At 43.7% G+C, this 20,318-nt stretch overlaps 1 protein-coding gene across 50 annotated transcripts in view; it reads left to right on the top strand.

Annotated features, from left to right (window-relative positions):
* TRDN (triadin) overlaps positions 1-20,318 on the top strand; it is a 1,346,604-nt gene that overhangs the window by 744,647 nt on the left and 581,639 nt on the right. For all 50 annotated transcript variants that reach the window (XM_073675989.1, XM_073675970.1, XM_073675994.1 and 47 more), the window contains 2 exons: positions 7,296-7,343; positions 11,538-11,585. In XM_073675989.1, coding sequence (XP_073532090.1) covers positions 7,296-7,343; positions 11,538-11,585 — 96 coding nt within the window. The remainder of the gene's footprint in view (positions 1-7,295; positions 7,344-11,537; positions 11,586-20,318) is intronic.

Genomic DNA, 20,318 nt, shown 5'->3' with positions numbered 1-20,318 from the left:
ACGATGATGAAAGACAATTGCCAGAAAGTCAGGAGGAGGACCAGGGTGAGGAAGTGGAAGACGAGGTGGTGGATAATATAGTAACTGACCCAACCTGGCAGGAGGGCATGCAGAGTGAGGACAGCAGCACACAGGGGGAGGGAGGCAGAGCACCCAAACAGGCAGAAAGAAGCAGTGTGGTGGCCGCAGACAGAAGGCAGGCAACCGTTCCCTGTAACATCAACACGAAGGAAGTTGCCAGTACAACTGTTAGGTCTTTCCAAGTCTGGTTGTTTTTTAAAGACTCTGCCGATAACCCCCAAAAGGCCATTTGCACCACCTGCCAGGCCAGCATCAGCAGGGGTGGCAAAACGACCAGCCTGACCAACACCAGCATGATCAGACACATGGCAGCAAAGCACCCGACTTTGTGGGACGAACCCCAGGGTCCAGGAACAGTGTCTGGCACCATTGCTTCTTCCCCTGTTGTGCATGCAAGCCAATCCCCTGTCCATGGTGCATGCGAAGATGCCTCCTGCCCTGCACCTGTTGTTGCGCACTCTCAAGTAGCAGCATCAGGAAGCACGTCCATGTCCTTGTCCCAGCGCAGCGTTCAGTTGTCCATACCCCAGACCTTGTAACACAAGCGCAAATATGCAGCCAATGCTCCACAGGCCACACTACTAAATTCTCACATTTCACGACTGCTTGAGCTCGAAATGTTGCCTTTTAGGCTCGTGGAGATGGAAGCATTCCGCAACCTTATGGTGGCGGCCGTCCCTTGGTACTCGGTCCCCAGCCACCACTATTTCTCCCGGTGTGTCGTCCCCGCAATACACAAACACGTGTCCCAAAACATCAGCTGTGCCCTCAACAACGCAGTTACCGGGAAAGTCCACCTAACCACGGACACATGGACAAGTGCTTGTGGTCAGGGACGATACATCTCACTGACGGCACACTGGGTTAACATAGTGGAAGCCGGGACCAAGTCGGACCTTGGGATGGAACACACCCTCCCGACGCCAAGGATTGCAGGCCCTAGGTCAATCAGGGTAGCCCCGACGGTCTACAGCTCCTGCACTTAATCCTCCGCAGCCTCCTCCTCCTCTAAAGCCTCCATCTCCGAAATGATTAATCAGTCACAAGCTGGAAACACTGCAGCACTGCCTTGGCCAAGTGGCAACAGGCTGTGCTGAATCTAATATGCTTAGGTGACAAACCGCACAATGCTGAAGAGTTGTGGACCGCTCTGAAAGAGTAGGCAGATTTGTGGCTCACACCGCTGAACCTACAGCCAGGCATGGTCATGTGTGACAATGGCCGGAACCTGGTGGCGGCTCTGAGGCGAGGCGAGCTCACACACCTACCATGCCTGGCCCATGTGCTTAACCTTGTGGTTCAGCGGTTTCTAAAATCCTACCCGGAGCTGCCGGATCTGCTTGTTAAAGTACGCCACCTGTGTGCCCATTTTAGAAAGTCAGCTACAGCTTCTGCTGCCCTTGCCATGTTTCAGCAGCATTTGCAGCTTCCGGCTCACAGACTTTTGTGTGATGTCCCCAAGTGTTGCTTCTCTAAACTGCAGATGTTGGGAAGGATTTGTGAGCAGAAGAGGGTAGTTGTTGAGTAACAGCATCAACAAGGCCGTCGGTATTCAGTTCAGACTCCACACATAAGACCTCAGGAGTGGACATGGATGTCAGACATATGTACCATCCTCCAAAACTTTGAGGACGCCATAATTGGTGTCACCATCCCGTTTTTCTGTCTTCTGAAATGCTCTCTGCTCACAATCAAAGTGGATGCATTGCAGTCGGAGCACGATGAGATGGAGCAAGGAACCATACAGGGTGATTAGACACAGCCCAGCCTCATCTCATCCCAACGTGGATTGAGTGACAATGAGGAAGAGAAGGAGGAGGAGGAGGAAGGACAGGAGCTAGTTTCATGTACTATAGACGGTACTACCTGCACAGCTGTCATACCGTCTGTTCAGCATGGATGGCCAGAGGACAAAGAGGAGGAGGAGAGCATGGTCAGTCATCCTCTTGGTGAGGACACTGAAGTCTTGCCTGTTATTAGTCTGGCACACATGGCTGAGTTTATGTTACGCTGCCTTTCCCATGACCCTTGCGTTCTCAAAATTTTGGATGACAGTCATTACTGGTTAGTGACACTTCTAGACCCACGCTACAAGGAGAACTTTATATCTCTTATTCCTCAGGCAGACAGGTCTACAAAACTGGGGCTGTAGCAGAAGGCCCTTGTTGCAGAACTATTAAAAAAATTTCCAGCTGAAAACCCTGGCGGCAGAGGGCACACTTCGTTGGACAACCAAGGAGTACAGGCGAGAGAGACACAACTTCAATCCAGCAGAGGCAAGAGAACACTGTCAAAGTTCTGGGAGAGATTTCTCCACCCCTCCCATCGCACAGGCCCTGAGGCACGGGGTACTCTCACAAGGAGTGCAAAGTTTGGGAAGATGCTGAGGGAGTAACTTGCCGACCGTACCAACGTCCTCCGTGATTCCGCTGTGCCTTATAATTATTGGGTATCCAAGCTGGATACGTGGAATGAACTGGCTCTCTATGCCTTGGAGGTCCTGGCCTGCCCTGCCACCAGCATTTTATCAGAGCGGGTTTTTAGTGCTGCTGTTGGAATTATAACTGATAAGCGCATCCACCTGTCAACTAAAAATGCTGACAGGCTGACTCTTATAAAAATGAAAAAGGGCTGGATTGGGCCAGACTTCTCAACACCACCGAATAATAGCAGCGTAGCATAAACTGAAATCCAGTGTCTTTTCTTGGGAGGTGTATTCCCATGCACCTTTTCACACCCAGACATGGGTATACGCTTCCTGATTTTGGCTATTTGCTCTTGTCGTTCTTCTCCTCATCCTCCACCACCATATCACCAGGGTGACTGTGGTCTATGATACAACACCCACATAATTTTTTTAAAGGGTGTTTATGATGCCCGTAAAAAAATTTTTTTATACAGTATGTTCATGTATACCCCCCACTTAGTGCATGGGCATTACAAGTATAGGAGGCCCGCTCCTTTCTAATGGGAACATTTTTTTATGAGACCATCCTCCACGTCTCTTCCAAGGGGCATTGAAGTGCCTCCAAATTTTTGGCAGCACTTGCATTCACTGCATAGGTCAACACTATGGGAGACTCTCTCCTTTCTAATGGGAATTTGTCATTACTGTGACCCTGCTCTTTGTCTCTTTAAATTGTTAGTGGGGTTTTTCCTAAATTTGGTCAGCCGTTGGACTCACTGCATACCCTATAACTGTAAAGCAGACCCTCTCCTTTCTAATGGGAACATGTTGTATTTGTTACTGTTGGCCTGCTCTATGTGTCTTTAAATTCTTAGTGGGATTTTTCCTAAATTTGGTCAGCCGTTAGACTCACTGCATACCCTATAACTGTATAGCAGACGCTCTCCTTTCTAATGGGAATTTGTCGTTAATGTGGCCCTGCTCTTTGTCTCTTTAAATTGTTAGTGGGGTTTTTCCTAAATTTGGTCAGCCGTTGGACTCACTGCATACCCTATAACTGTATAGCAGACCCTCTCCTTTCTAATGGGAATATGTCATACTCGTTACTGTGGCCCTGCTCTATGTGTCTTTCAGAGTCCCTCCATCATCAATGAAACAGGATGTGTCTGATGATGTGTCACACATCACATTGCCTGAGAAGGTTGTAAAATGTTAAAATGACATTTCCCGGTGAATGCATTTGCCTTAAAAAATAACGTAAAAAAAAAACAAAACAGTAGGATCTATCTTTAGTATAAAAACAGAGTCGCCAATGTAACCTCAATGTAGTCACATTGTTCAGCTCCTGCACATCCTCCTCCATCTCCGAAATGACCACATCAGTCACAAGCTGAAAGCACTGCAGCACTGCCTTGGCCAAGCGGCAACAGGAAGTGCTGAAGATAACATGCTTAATGCTTAGGTGACAAACCGCCCAGCGTTGCAGAGTTGTTGAAAGCTGTAACACAGCAGTTTGATCTGTGGCTCTCACCGCTGAACATACAGCCAGGCATGGTCATGTGTGACAATGGGCGGAACCTGGTGACGGAGAAATGACAGCCGGAGTAGATACGGTTTCCCTCTATGCCAGTCCTTTCACCGAGCTAAAGAATATGGCTGTGGAGAAATACAACTCCCACTGAGAAGCTGTTTCAGATGGAAAAACTTTGGGCCTACCAGAGGATTTGATTCTGAGGGCTCACCTTTCTCCCCCACTCAAGAGCCCCATAGCAGCTGCAAAGTTAGCGCTATCATGAACTCTCCTTATGTAGAAGCCAGGGCACACAAGAGAATTCTCTGGTGGGACCGTCCAACCCTGCCGAGAAGAAGTCCTGGCTAAGAAAATTGTGTGTGAAGGTTCCCTTACACTCTATGGCTGCTTTTTTACTGAGGTGGAAACCCACGCAAACACGGGGAGAACATACAAATTCCTTGCAGATGTTGTCCTTGCTGGGATTTGAACCTAGGATCCCAGCGCTTCAAGGTTTCAATGCTAACCACTGATCCAATGTGCTGCCGTTCACCCTCTGATATCTAACAGGCTGGAAAAACTTGCACCTACTGCCACTCTACCTTCATCTCCTTTGTGAGAAACTAATGTATTTGGGCAGCCACTCAGTCTACCAAATAAAATTCCTGAGAAGAAAATTGGGGAAGGCTTCATTACTGGTACTGGGGGCAGTGCTAATACCATGGCGTCATACAATAGTTTGCTGGAAATATTCCAGGCTGGTAGGAATGCAAGTAGATTCCCACAGAAAAGTACCAGCAGTAATGTTCAGGGACCCGCGCTTGTTGAAGGCGGAGACAACACCGGGAGAAATAGTGGAGGCTGCGGACCGAGTATGGACACAAGGCATGAGGTTGTGAAAAGGACACATTTCAAGTGAAAGCAGCTTTAGAGGACTTCCTGGGAGAAATGACAGCTGGGTAGATATGGTTTCCCAAGTCCTTTCACCAAGCTAAAGAATATGGCTGTGGTGAAATACAACTCAGCAAAAAAAGCTGTGGACTGTCTTCGTACCGTCTCTGGCCACATTCACCTGTCCACGTGTTTGTAGTTAGGCGGTCCTTCCCAGTAAGTGCACTCGGGAGGGCACGGGTAATGTTGTGGGACCCATGCTTGTGGAAGGTGGAGACGACACCGGGAGAAACAGTGGCGGCTGGGGACCAAGTATGGACACCCTGCCGCCCCTGGCATGAGGTTATGAAAAGCTTCTGCCTCCACGAGCCTAAAAGGCCACATTTCAAGTGCAAGCAGCTGTCAAAAAATTGACAGTATAGTATTGCAGCATGTGGGTTGGTGGGTGGCTGGCTGCATACTTGCGCTTGCATTCCAAGGAATGAGGTAGGGACAACTGAACGCTGCACTGGGACAATGACGTGGACGGTGATTGTTGCAAGTCTGCAATGACAGGTGCATGGCGGGAGGCATCTTTGCATGCGCCAAGGATCACTTATGATGGGTACACTTTTAGGCAGTGACCTGGGAGTCTGAGATGCTTCCAGAGGTCTTACCCATGCTGTTCCCATGTCTTTTCAGCACTGTATGCATGTGTCTGATGATGTGTCACACACCACATGGCCAGATAAGGTTGTAAAATGTTAAAATGACATTTCCTGGTGAATGCATTATCTTGGTTGAAAACAATGAAAAAGTTCAAAAACGCATCAAAAACGCTACGTGTGAACATAGCCCAAGGTGTGGAGGAGTATTTTGTTTTTGGTTATTTATTTTGCCTTATATACAAGTCATTACCTTGGAAAGGATGTTCCTTAACATATTTCCCAGGAAAATCCATTTTGGTTTAGTTTTTGTATGTTTTATTGTGAGTCCATGAAATTGGCGTAATACTCTGACAACGTTGTTGACAGCAGTGATCTCTGAGTCATAGATGCTTCCAGGGGTCTTCCCCATGCTGTTCCCATGTCATTTCAGCACTATTCCCATTGATTTGGGCAATTTTTAGACCCTCTGCAAACCGCCGGTAGGAGCCGCCTGAAAAATGCTCGAGTTTCACATAGATTTACATTGGGCTCGTTGCTCGGGTCAAGCACCCGAGTACTCCAATGTGCTCGACCCGAGCAACGAGTACCTGAGCATTTTAGTGCTCGCTCATCACTAATATTTACAGAACACAAAATCTTACTAGTTACATAAGATTCCATCTAAAAGACCTCTATTTACTGCATTAATACATTGGTTAAAAAAGTATGTGAAAATGTATTACACATAAATTGATAAGTGCAGTATTTTTGCGGTGGTTAACACTCTTGTATTTCATATTCTATTATTATTATCATTATTGTTATTGTTCAACCTATTTGGATTGACTTTACTGTTTTCTGTGAAATTGATGATGATTAATTTCATGACTGTCAATACTACAAAGTAATAAATAATTGAGCACATTTTTAAGCAAACTGTATTCATCATTAACATTTTTGTTCTTAGGTAACTGATTAGAAAGACAAAGGTCAATACACTGTGTTCCAAATTATTATGCAAATAATATTTTCTCAGATTTTCCCAAATTACCTATATGAATTGCAGTCATTGTAATTTTCCAGTCAAATAACTATTAGAGTACAATTGAAAGTTTTTTGTACAAACTGCCTATGATAACAGTATATTTTTAAAAAAATAAAAAACTCAAACTGCACCCAGATCTCAATGCATACACTGTGTTCTAAATTATTATGCAAATAATATTTTCAGTTGTTTCACACTTTTTTGTTAAGTATATAATGCCACATGTGTTAATTCATAGTTTTGATGCCTTCAGTGTGAATGTACTATTTTCATAGTCATGAAAATACAGAAAAATCTTTAAATGAGAAGGTGTGTCCAAACTTTTGGTCTTTATTGTATGTCACTGTGTATTTTATCTTGCAGACTAAAAGGATATTTCTAGTTCTTCATACTACAAAAAAAGAAATCATGCTTAATCTGTAGGTGTGCTAAACTTGTGACTCGGGTGACAGAAGTAAAACTCTATGTTCTTGTGGAGTTCAACCTATGTTACTTACTGTACATGGAATGAATTTTCTAGTGGTGCTAAGTCAGCACTGAATATCTACGGGTAGGCAAGGAATAAGATGGTCACTGCTCCCCTGTGGTGACACCAGGAAAACTGAATTAATACTTATTTCCTTGATCACTGTATAGTCAATGAAAATTAAGCAATAGACATCTGGTCTTCTTGCAGAAGATGTCCTAGCTATGACTGAGCAATTCATTAACTAGTTTTGTATTTATTATTAATAGAAATTAAAGACAAAGAGGTCTTAAAAGAGGTTCTTGAAGCAGAAAAAGGTATGTGTTTTTTTTCTTTTACATGCATTTGATATGTCTGCATATACATTTATTATATATTTCAATATATATATTTGTATAGGCAATGTGATTTGGTCCAAATAAGTGCAGTTTTATTGATTTCATACAATTCCAAGAGATTCAAAGCCCAAACAGCCTCTTCTGGGCACAACAGTTCATTTAGCAGGCACATCTATGTCAGTGTAGGCTTACCCAAACACATTAGAGCTCTCTCCCACTCAGCTTCAATTTGAGACTGCTGGCACCAGAGGTCTTTTCTTCCTCCCAGACACAATAAGGTGATATATACAGTCCATTCTCCCAGAGAAAACTTTACACAAAGAAGAGGTATGGTCCTACCAGTCTCACTATCACTTTCAGCCTGAGCTGCAGCAGCTTAGAGCACCAAACAGAAGTGTTCCACACTGAACAGGCTGCAGCTTCTACATGTTTCTCTACGGCTCCAGCACATAGACTGCTCAGCTTTTCTAACTGACCCATGCAGTCTCCATTCAAATAGAGACTATGGCTTGTCTGTCTCCCAGCTACAGCTCACATTTTAGCTGGCCACTCACCAGTTTCAACATTCCACTAAGCTCAACCCCCAGCAGAGTAACTCAAGATGAACCTATTTCCTAGTTCTTAGTCAAAGCTAGACAGATGCATCTAATTACACTTGCAGTACTAGGATTTAGCCCATTTCTACCTGGATTTGCTATAATTCTTTCACAGGTATTGACAAAATTGCCACTAACAAAGGAATTGATGATTAACAGTTGGGAAGTCTATCAGAAAATATATAGGCCATTACATCATTGTAAAACATAGGGCAAGGAGCTGGAAGTTATTTTGGAATGACAACATTCTTAAGTAAATAAATTAATTAATAGTAGTATATAAATTTCTTCCATGTGCTATCTGTGCAGTGCTTCTGGGGAAGAATTCCATCACATACAGTGGTGTAAAAAAGTGTTCCTGATTTCTTATTTCTTTTTTTCTTAATCTGTTTGCCACAGATTTTTAACTATGTTCAGATCAGGGGACTGTGAGGGCCATTGTAAAACCTTCAGCTTGCACCTTTTGAGGTAGTCTTTTGCGGATTTTGATGTGTGTTTAGGATCATCATTATCCATTTGAAGAAGCCATCCTCTTTCAAAATTCAGCTTTTTTACAGATGGTGTTATGTTTGCATCAAGAATTTGTTGAAATTTCAATGAATCCATTTTTCCCTCTACCTGTGAAATGTTTCCCGTGCCATTGGCTGCAACACAACCCCTGTTCTCAATCAAGAAATCACTTAAATAAGAAGTGCCTTACAAAGTGAAGTAGACCAAGAGATCCACAAAAGTTAGACATCATGCTGCGATGCAAGGAAATTCAAGAACAATAGAGAAACAAAGTAATTGAGATCTATAAGTTTGGAAAAGTTTATAAAGCCATCTGTAAAGCTTTGGGACTCCAGCAAACCACAATGAGAACCATTATCCACAAACGGCGAAAACATGCAATAGTGGTGAACCTTCCCAGGAGTGGCCAGCTGACCAAATTTATGCCAAGAGCACAGTGACGACTCATCCAAGAGGTCACAAAAGACCACAAAACAAAATCCAAACTACTGCAGGCCTCATTTTCCTCAGTTAAGGTCAGTGTTCATGACTTTACCATAAGAAAGAGACTGGGCAAAAATGACATACATGGTTCCAAGACGAAAATCACTGCTGAGCAAAAAGAACATAAAGGCTCGTCTCAGTTTTGCCAGATAAAATCTTGATGATCGCCAAGACTTTTGGGAGAATATTTTGTGGACTGATGAGACAATAGTTGAACTTTTTGGAAAGTGTATATCCCATTACATCTGGCGTAGAAGTAACACAGCATTTGAGAAAAGGAACCTCATACCAACAGTAAAATACGGTTGTGGTAGTGTGATGGTCTGGGGCTGTTTTGCTGCTTCAGGACCTGGAAGACTTTCTGCAGTAAATGGAACCATGAATTATGGCGTCTACCAAAAAATCCTGAAGGAAAATGTCTGGCCATCTGTTCGTGACCTCAAGCTGAAGCACACTTGGGTTATGGTGCAGGACGATGATCTAAAACACACCAGCAAGTCCACCTCTGAATGGCTAAAGAAAAACAAAATTAAGACTTTGGAATGGCCTAGTTAAAGTCCTGACCTTAATTCAATTAAGATGCTGTGGCATGATCTTAAAAAGCCAGTTCATGCTCGGAAACCCTCCAATGTGGCTGAATTACAACAATTTTGAAAAGAAGAGTAGGCCAAAATTCCTCCAGAGCATTGTAAAAGACTCATTGTCAGTTATCTCAAACGCTTGATTGCAGTTGTTGCTGCTAAGGGTGGCCCAATCAGTTATCTGGTTTAGGTGGCAATCACTTTTTCACACAGGGCCCTGTAGCTTTGGATTTTTTTTTCCCTTAAAAATAAAGACCTTCATTTAAAAATTGCATTTTTGGTTTACTTGTGTGATCTTTGTCTAATATTTCAATTAGTTTTGTGATTTGAAACGTTTAAGTGTGACAGACATGCAAAAGAATAAGAAATCAGGAAGGGGGCAAATACTTTTTTGCACCACTGTATGCTGCACACAGAAGAGAATGCCACATATATTGTTTTTACTGTAGACAAATCCTCTATATCTTGTACCTCCAGCCAAACCACTTGTATGAATGCACTTTTACGACACTGTAAATTGCCCATGTCCATGAGACTTTAATGTATTGTTTAGACCTAATTGCTTTCTAATTATATTGATCAGCAATTGGAAAGCTTTGCTTTATTTACAGTAGTCTCAAAGGACATATTACTGCAGTATCCTAAGAGTTAAAAATGGAGAGAAGAGAAAGAATCCAATACACCAAAAGAGTATGAATGAATGAATACAGATGTATATTCACTATTAATGATATGTTAATTATTCTATGTTTTCGGAATATCAAGCAATAATAAGGATCATGCGGCTCTACACAGGATGATGTGCCACCGAGATCAATGATAATTAATCCAGCTAAGAAATCTTCACACCCAATGAATTAGAGTTCATCTTTTGTTACTGGAACATTTAGATGGCTTAATAATCAGGAATGGTCAGTGAATCCTTCGGTCTTCCAGTGTGGGACAGCTCCCAGTAAAGACTGACCTGCATTTATCACATTTACTGTGATGCAGAACACGATCTGCCTTATCCTTTACACCCACCTTATCAGAATTGTTGAGATGCCAAAGAGTGTACACTAGTGATGAGCGAGCAAGCCCTTTTAACCCTTTAAACGAGCGTGCTCGGGTACTCACCGAGTAGTTTCAGCGTGCTCGGCATTTCAGTAACAGCCGCCGTGGCTGCATGTGTCACGACTGTTAGACAGCTGTGACACATGCAGGGATAGCCAGGCTATCACAGCTGTCTGACAGATGTGACACATGCAGCCGCGGAGGCTGTTACTGAAATGCCAAGCACACCGAAGCTACTCGGCGAGTACCCGAGCATGCTAGTTTAAAGAGTTAAACTAGCACACTCGCTCATCACTAGTGGACACTTATCAATCCTAAAGTGATTGCACATCCTACTATTTTGTGTTCACTTTATAAGAGGGGAAAACCCCTTTAAAGTAAGAGAGGAATAAAATAATACCTGGATATATCAGTTACTGAGTAATCCTCTTCAATATTTGGCTATAATATTTTTTTTTATAACTGTACAAAATGGATAAAAAACAACTTTTAAGACAGCCAGTAGTGTCAGGTTACCCATGATCACACAGCTTTACACAAACACTGAATGCTATATACTGTAGATACAATTTTTAAATTTTTCATTTTCTATTTTTTGAAAGTGTTTGCGGAAATTGAAATAATTTCCAAGCTTCAAATCCCCGTGGCCAATTTTCTCCTCTACCTATTGGAGTAGGTGGGTAGACACTATTATGTATTTCTTACGGTTCTAGAAATGCACTGGCAACTCACTCATAAACGCTTAGGTGCTCATTGAAGTCCTACTTTTGAGATCGTGACTCGTGAGCTGTTTGTGAATTTGTATAAAAAATACCTACTTTACATCTTTAGGATAGGGTAGCCAACTTTCCTCCAGGTTCTTCCTCCAGGCTCTTTTAAATATTTTTATATGAAAAGAAACATTTATGAATTGCACAGAAATGAATTTTGTTTTAATTTGGTTTCTGTAGCGACTCCATCAGTGAAAGAAGAGCCAACACCCCTAGATGCCAGGGCTGGTAAGATATATACTAGAATGTAGATTTAAATAAAAATCTAACTACATACTGTGTGTGGAAGTTGTTTTTAGTACCTTTATTCTGTTTAGGTTTGATTATTAGAATATCATACAAAATGGAATATGGTCCTATATACACTGGCATGTAAAAGTTTGGGTACACTGGTAAAAATTGCTGTTACTGTAAACAGTTAGCAAGTTGACGATGAAATGATCCCTGAAAGGGCTAAAATTAAAGATGACACATGTCCTTAGTATTTTAGGCAAAAAAAATTGTTGTCATTTTTACAATTTAAAAATTACATAAAGGAAAATGGTCTAATGCTAAAGTTTGGGCTCCCTGCATGGTTAGAACCTAGTGGCACCTACTTTTGAAAATATCACACTTGTAAATAGAGATGAGCGTTGTTCTACTCGAACTGTTTGCCAATCTCAAATTCGAGCTGTTTTGGGCGGTGTTCGAGCCGTTCGGCGAACACGAACAATTTGAGAAAAATTCGGCTGTTCGAGGTTATGTTCGATAACTGTTCGTGCACCAAAATCATAACTGGATTTTTTCTCAGTAATGATGAAAATTAATGTTAATACGCAGTTTGAGTGTACAGCGGGGTGGGGGGAGGGGCAGGGGATGGATCTCTGCAGGAACAATGAAGAACTCCATTTTTTTTTCTCTTTCCCGCATTTGCAGTGGGGAGGTGCAATCTGTCAGCCTATCAGCAGCGCACACACGGAGCGAAGTGCTTTTTTTCACACAAGCAAGGGCATGTGTCATTGGCAGTGTATGTCACATGTCCTTGCCCTATAAGACCAAGCCATTTTCCCCGTCGCCACCATATTCTCACTGCTGCAGCTGCGTGTTAGACGGCACCGCTGTTGCTGTGTGCGCTATACCTTGTTAATTTCAAGCCAATTTTCGCACAAATATACAGATAGCTTGGGAGTAGGGAATAGTTGTGATTGCAGTCCTTTTAAGGACTAGGTTACAGCATTTCCTACGACTTTTATCAGGGAGGTCTGTGCTCTTAAATAGATAGGTTGTGGGAGTAAAGACTAATTGTAACTGGAGTCCTTTTCAGGACAAGGTTACTTGAGTTCCTATCAGTTTTTGCCAGGCAGGTCTGTGCCAGTGCTGTGCAAGTTTTTTTCACAGCATTTGGCTGAATCTAGCAAAGCTAATCCTTTTTGGCCTATTGCAGAGTGTGTTAGTCAGTGGAGTAGCCTATCTGTGTTGCATGATATAACACCTGTGTATAGAATACCAATTTTTTTACTGCACCTAGTGAAGTAAAATCTTTTGGGCATAGCATCATTCTATTAGTCCATCTATACTGACCTCCATCAGGTTGCAAACTGAATATAATTTTTTTCTGCATCTAGCTCTGAAAAAATATTTGGGCTTTTAGCAGTGTGTGGGACGTGGTCTATTAGTCCATCTATACTGACCTCCATCAGGTTGCAAATTAAAAATAATTTTTTTCTTCATTTAGCTCTGAAAAAATATTTGGGCTTCTAGCAGTGTGTGGGACTTGGTCTATTAGTCCATCTATACTGACCTCCATCAGGTTGCAAATTAAAAATAATTTTTTTCTGCATCTAGCTCTGAAAAAATATTTGGGCTTCTAGCAGTGTGTGGGACTTGGTCTATTAGTCCATCTATACTGACCTCCATCAGGTTGCAAATTAAAAATAATTTTTTTCTGCATCTAGCTCTGAAAAAATATTTGGGCTTCTAGCAGTGTGTGGGACTTGGTCTATTAGTCCATCTATACTGACCTCCATCAGGTTGCAAATTAAAAATAATTTTTTTCTTCATTTAGCTCTGAAAAAATATTTGGGCTTCTAGCAGTGTGTGGGACTTGTTCTATTAGTCCTTCTATACTGACCTCCAGCAGGTTGCAAATTGAATATATTTTTTTTCTGCATCTAGCTCTGAAAAAATAGTTGGGCTTCTAGCGGTGTGTGGGACTTGGTCTATTAGTCCATCTATACTGACCTCCATCAGGTTGCAAATTAAAAATAATTTTTTTCTGCATCTAGCTCTGAAAAAATATTTGGGCTTCTAGCAGTGTGCGGGACTTGGTCTATTAGTCCATCTATACTGACCTCCATCAGGTTGCAAATTAAAAATAATTTTTTTCTGCATCTAGCTCTGAAAAAATATTTGGGCTTCTAGCGGTGTGTGGGACTTGGTCTATTAGTCCATCTATACTGACCTCCATCAGGTTGCAAATTAAAAATAATTTTTTTCTGCATCTAGCTCTGAAAAAATATTTGGGCTTCTAGCAGTGTGTGGGACTTGGTCTATTAGTCCATCTATACTGACCTCCATCAAGTTGCAAATTAAAAATAATTTTTTTCTGCATCTAGCTCTGAAAAAATATTTGGGCTTCTAGCGGTGTGTGGGACTTGGTCTATTAGTCCATCTATACTGACCTCCATCAGGTTGCAAATTAAAAATAATTTTTTTCTGCATCTAGCTCTGAAAAAATATTTGGGCTTCTAGCAGTGTGTGGGACTTGGTCTATTAGTCCATCTATACTGACCTCCATCAGGTTGCAAATTAAAAATAATTTTTTTCTTCATTTAGCTCTGAAAAAATATTTGGGCTTCTAGCAGTGTGTGGGACTTGTTCTATTAGTCCTTCTATACTGACCTCCAGCAGGTTGCAAATTGAATATAATTTTTTTCTGCATCTAGCTCTGAAAAAATAGTTGGGCTTCTAGCGGTGTGTGGGACTTGGTCTATTAGTCCATCTATACTGACCTCCATCAGGTTGCAAATTAAAAATAATTTTTTTCTGCATCTAGCTCTGAAAAAATATTTGGGCTTCTAGCAGTATGTGGGACTTGGTCTATTAGTCCATCTATACTGACCTCCATCAGGTTGCAAATTAAAAATAATTTTTATCTGCATCTACAGTACCTCTGAAAAAATATTTGGGCTTCTAGCAGTGTGTGGGACTATTTGTATTAGTCCATCTATACTGACCTCCATCAGGTTGCAAATTCAAAATAATTTTTTTCTGCATCTAACCCAGCCAATAGTTTTGGCTTAATACCACAGTTTGGCCACTCAGCTCTGCTCGGTTACCATCCATTGTTTTTTTGTGCAAACAACTCCAGAGTTGTGAATTAGTTAACCACCAAAATGAGTGGAAAAAGGCCTGCTGCTGGTGGAAAGGGGAATAGGCGTGTTGGGAAGGGGAAAAAAGGTTGTGTCCGTGGGGTAGGTGTTAAGGCAACAGTATCATCTGCAGAAGAAAGACCATCTTCCAGCCAAACTAAAATGTCTACTTCTTTTAGCGGACAATGTGATAAGATCCCTTTCTTACGGCCACGCCAATCGCTACAAATTCCAGATGAGGCACAAAAACAGCAGGTGCTTCAACGGATATCAAGTGCTCCTTTAAGTGGGCTCTCCTCCACATCAACTTCAACATCACAAATACTTCAGTCCTCAAAGGTGTCACCCAAATCGCACTTGCTTCCTCACAGCTCCCAAATCTCCAGCTGCCCGTCTGAGTATGAGGTAGAACAGATGGTTGAGTCTGCAGAGCTGTTTACTCATACTATAGCCTGGGAATCAGAGGTCGACTCCAGCGCTTCTGTGAATCCAGACGAGGAAATGATCTGCACTGATGCCCAGAATCTTTATGAGTCGGATCCAGGACCAGACGCAGAAGGTTCTGACCATAATGTAGACCCTCATTCCCAAACTGTAACTCCTGTTGGTGGAGACAATGAGGAAGACGATGATAAGACTCAAATACCTGATTGGAGCGACAACTTTAGTTTTTTGTCAGGGCAGGAACAGGTTGGCTCTGAGGACGACGGGTGTGATAACGCACAGGGTGATGATGATGAGGTCGGAGATCCCACTTACTGTCAACCCACAGTCAGCCAAGAGATGAGGTCAGCAGAGGAGGTGGAGGAAGATGCTAGTGACGACGAGGTCAGGTTGCGCCTTCCTGGACAGAGACGTAGTACTGGAAGCACGTCAACAACTGCATCCTCAAACACAACTCTGCCTCTCACCACAAGTCGTGGTGGCTCTTCAGGTCGCATGGGTGCTAAGCCTTGCATAGCCTGGGCATTTTTTCACATCGATAAAGATGACCCAACTCGTGTTATCTGTAACATTTGTCAGCAAAAGCTAAGTAGAGGCCAAAAAATACATAGTTTGAGTACTTCATGCATGAACCGGCACATGGACATGAAGCATAAGTTGCAGTGGGAAGCTCAGTGTGCTACAATGCGGCCTAGCCGGCCGGGCCAATCACCGTCTGCCATATCTTGTGCATCCGCGGCCTCTTCATCCTCTGTGACTGGGGGGACAGCAGTCACACCTGTTTTGGGGCGCAGACCTGCCACCTCTTTACCCGCAACAGCCAGCGTGATTGGCAGGTCATCATTTTCTTTGGAGGTGGTAACACCAGCTGGTGTTGAGCGCTGTCCGACATCGATAGCACCACCTTTGGATCAAGGCAACCTAACATGTCCGCCTGCATCTTCCTCACAGACCGGCAGTTTGCCGGGGACACCCTTATCAACCCCGTCTAAGCACAATAGCCAGCCCTCGGTCCCTCAGATGTGGACAAGTAAAAGACCATTTCCTCCTAGCCATGAGAAAGCTAAGAGGTTGAATTTCACCATCTGCAAGCTCTTGGCTACAGAAATGCTGCCTTTCCGCCTGGTGGACACAGAGGATTTTCGAGACCTTATGTCCGTCGCAGTGCCCCATTACCAGATGCCCAGTCGGCACTACTTCTCAAAGAAAGGTGTGCCTGCGCTCCACCAGCATGTCGCACACAACATCACCGCTTCTTTGAGAAACTCTGTGTGTGACAGGGTGCATTTCACCACAGACACTTGAACGAGTAGGCATGGACAGGGGCGTTACATGTCGCTGACTGGGCACTGGGTAACTATGGTGACAGCAGGACAAGGGGCTGCTGTCCAAGTCTTGCCGTCCCCACGAGTTGTGCGTCAATCCTCTTTATGTCAAAGTTCCTCCACTGCTTCTGCCTCCTCAACCTCCTCTCGGTCTTCCATCTGCACCCAAAGCCTGTCTGGTCATGCCACAAGCTTTCTAACTGCGCAGAAGGGATCCTGCACACCTCCTTACTATGCTGGCAGTAGGGCTCAACGTCATCAGGCGGTTTTTACATTGAAATGTCTGGGAAATGTGAGTCACACAGCTGAGGAGTTGTGGTCAGCTCTGGAGAACCAATTTCATGAATGGTTGTCTCCACTGGACCTGAAACCAGGGAAGGCCGTGTGCGACAATGCTGCAAACCTGGGTGCGGCCCTTCGCCGGGGCAATGTCACACACGTGCCTTGTATGGCTCACGTGTTGAACCTGGTTGTCCAGCAATTTTTAGCCCACTATCCCAGACTAGATGGCCTTCTGCAGAGGGCACGGTCGCTGTGTGCTCACTTCCGCCGTTCGCATCCCGCAGCTCAGCGACTTACATCTCTACAGAAGTCGTTGGGCCTGCCACTTCACCGGCTAAAATGCGATGTGCCTACCCGGTGGAATTCAACTCTGCACATGTTGCAGCGACTGTGGCAGCACCGACAAGCCCTGGTGCAATACGTTCTGACGTATAGCCTGGGCCAACGAGATTCAGAGGTGGGGCAAATCACGCTGGAGGAGTGGTCTCAGATCAGGGACCAATGCACCCTTCTGCACAGTTTTGAAATGGCGACGAAGATGTTTAGTGCTGACGATGCCATTATCAGCATGACTATTCCGGTGATTTACATGCTGGAGCACATGTTAAACAGAATTCGGAGTCAGGTGGTGGCACAAGAGGAGGTGGAGGAAGTAGAGGAGGAGGAGTTGTATGCGGAAGGGCTAACATCTGCAAGGTCCAGACGGTCGGCAGCACCAAGGCAGCAGGCATGTGAGGGTGGGGGAGATGGTTTTACCAGGGCGCATGGTAGCAGCCAAACAAGTGAGGAAGGTGCAGGAGCCCAGGAAGAAGTGGAGGACGAACTGATGGAAGACTCATCAGATGAGGGAGACCTTGATCACATTTCTGTTGTGCGAGGTTGGGGGGAGAGGACAGAGGAAGGAAGCATGATTGTTACCTCGCCACCAACACAACAGGGACTTGGTGCTCCTGGATGCGCAACACACATGAGTGCCTTCTTGCTGCACTACCTGCAACATGACCCTCGAATTGTGAGAATTAGAAATAATCCTGACTACTGGGTTGCCACACTGTTAGATCCCCGGTACAAAAGTAAATTTGCAGAAATTATTCCTGCCATAGAAAGGGATGCACGCATGCAGGAGTATCAGCAGAGACTGTTGCAGAATCTTACATGTGCTTTTCCACAAAATACCAGTGGTGCACGTAGTGAATCTCACAGTTCCAACTTGCCAACCGTGGGACCGTCAAGTGTTCAGCACTCAAACCGTAACAGAACCACAGTATCTGCTGGTAACATCAATTTTGCGGAATCATTTCACCACTCTTTTAGCCCATCCTTTGCAAGGCCACAGGAGACAAGAAGTCTGACACATAGTCAACGCCTAGAGACGATGGTACAGGAGTATCTCCAAGTAAACATTGAAGCCACGACTGTGTCACTGGACCCTTGCTCTTTTTGGGCTTCCAATCTGGATAAATGGCCGGAGCTAGCCACTTACGCCTTGGAGATCTTGTCATGCCCCGCAGCCAGCGTTCTGTCTGAACGTGTGTTCAGCACTGCTGGTGGTGTGCTGACAGATAAGCGCATGCGGCTCTCCACTGATAATGTAGACAGACTCACGTTCATAAAGATGAACAAATCATGGATCCGAAACGACTTTTCTACCCCTGTGTCATCCTGGGGAGAGTAAAAGCTTGATGATTGGTTAAAATCACCCTACCAACCGTTTTAAGCTTTCAAATTACTAATCATGTTTATCTGTATCTTGACTGGAAAATAATTTGGGCTTTGTAGCAGTGTGCAGCACTGATCCTATTAGGCCATCTATACTAAAGCTTCACCAGATTTAAAATTAAAAATAATTTTTAGCTGCATCTAGCCCGGAAAATAATTTTGGGGCTCCGAGATGCGCAAGGCACATAAGTGCCTTCTTGCTGCACTACCTGCAGCATGACCCTCATATTGTCAGAATTCGAAGTAATCATGACTACTGGGTTGCCACACTCTTAGATCCCCCAAACTTTTCGATCAACCTTTTCATTTTAATAAAGACCAAAAAAATGGTCATTTTTGAAATTATAAGCATTAGCAGGTTGTTAGAAACTGAAATCAAACAGTTTTCAACTCAAAACTTTATTCTAGGTGATGTTACATTTTCACATTGGACCCCTTGTTCGAAAGGAGCTTCTGAACTCTCTCGTCCATTGAATTTGTCAGGTTTTGGATGGTTTCTGCTTCAATTGTTTTGCATGAGGACAGAATACCCTCCCAGAGCTGTTGCTTAGATGTGAACTGCCTCCCACCATCATAGACACTCCTTTTAATGATGCTCCAAAGGTTCTGAATGGGGTAGAGGTCAGGGGAGCATGGGGGTCACACCATAAGTTTGTCCCCTTTTACGCCCATATCAGCCAGAGATGCAGGTGTTTTATGTGCAGCATGAGATGGTGCATTATCATGCAGAAAAATGATCTTGCTGTGAAATACACGGTTCTTCTTCTTGAACCATGGCAGGAAGTGCTGTTTGAGAAAATCCACATACATTATGGAGTTCATCTTTAGCGCCTTCAGGGATCCTAAAGGGGCCGACAATCTCTCTCCCCATGATTCCAACCCAAAACATTACTCCACCTCCTCCTTGTTGGCGCTGTAGCCGTGTTTGCGTGGGGTGTCCATCAACCAGCCATCCTCCACTCCATCCATCTGGACCATCGAGCGCTGCACGGCACTCATCCGTGAACAAAACAGTTTTGAAATCAGTCTTCATGTAATGTTTGGCCCACTGGAGCCGTTTCTGCTTGTGTGAAGTGGATAGAGGAGGTCGACAGGATGGCGCATGCACAGCTGCAAACCTCTGAAGGACCCTGCATCTTGTTGTTCGGGGGACGTTGGAGGCACCAGCAGCTTCAAAAACTTGTCTGCTGCTATGACGAGGCTTTTTTGCCGCTGCTCTTTCAACCTGACGTAATTGCCTGTAGGAAAGAGTCCTCAATTTGCCCTTATCAGCACGCACACGTGTGTACTGTGAATCAGCTACATACTTCTTGATTGCCAAGACACTTCTTCCTGATCATCGCACAAAGTTGATTGTAGTCATGCCTTGACCTAAACACTCCACAATTTGTTGCTTCTCAGCAGCCGACACATCCTTTTTCTTTCCCATTTTGGCAGAAAATGTAGGCTGCTTAATAATGTGAGAGAGCCTTCTTAAGTAGTCTTGCCTTTCATTGGACACACCTGCCAAACTAATTAGCACAGGTGTCTGCAATTGCTTACAGTGATATAAAGAGCCCTGACACACATCACCATCAATGAGTTTAACTGACAAACAAACAAATTCTTCCCTTATCACTCCTAAACACTTTTTGTATAATAATTTGGAACGCAGTGTACATGTGCTTTTCCACAAAACACCAGTGGTTCACGTAGTGAATCTTACAGTTCTAACTTGCCAACCGTGGTCTGTATGGAGTTGTTCAATAAAGGGCCCAAAATTAAGATAACATAGATGGGAGAGGTCTCTATGAATAGGAATTCCTAAGTATTTGATACCCTATGAGGGCCAGGCAAAGGGA

Source organism: Phyllobates terribilis, unplaced genomic scaffold (assembly GCF_046119375.1).
Source record: "Phyllobates terribilis strain yellow unplaced genomic scaffold, ASM4611937v1 Scaffold_3__8_contigs__length_932513732, whole genome shotgun sequence".
Classification (NCBI taxonomy): domain Eukaryota; kingdom Metazoa; phylum Chordata; class Amphibia; order Anura; family Dendrobatidae; genus Phyllobates; species Phyllobates terribilis.
This window is presented reverse-complemented; position numbering and strand designations above follow the sequence as displayed.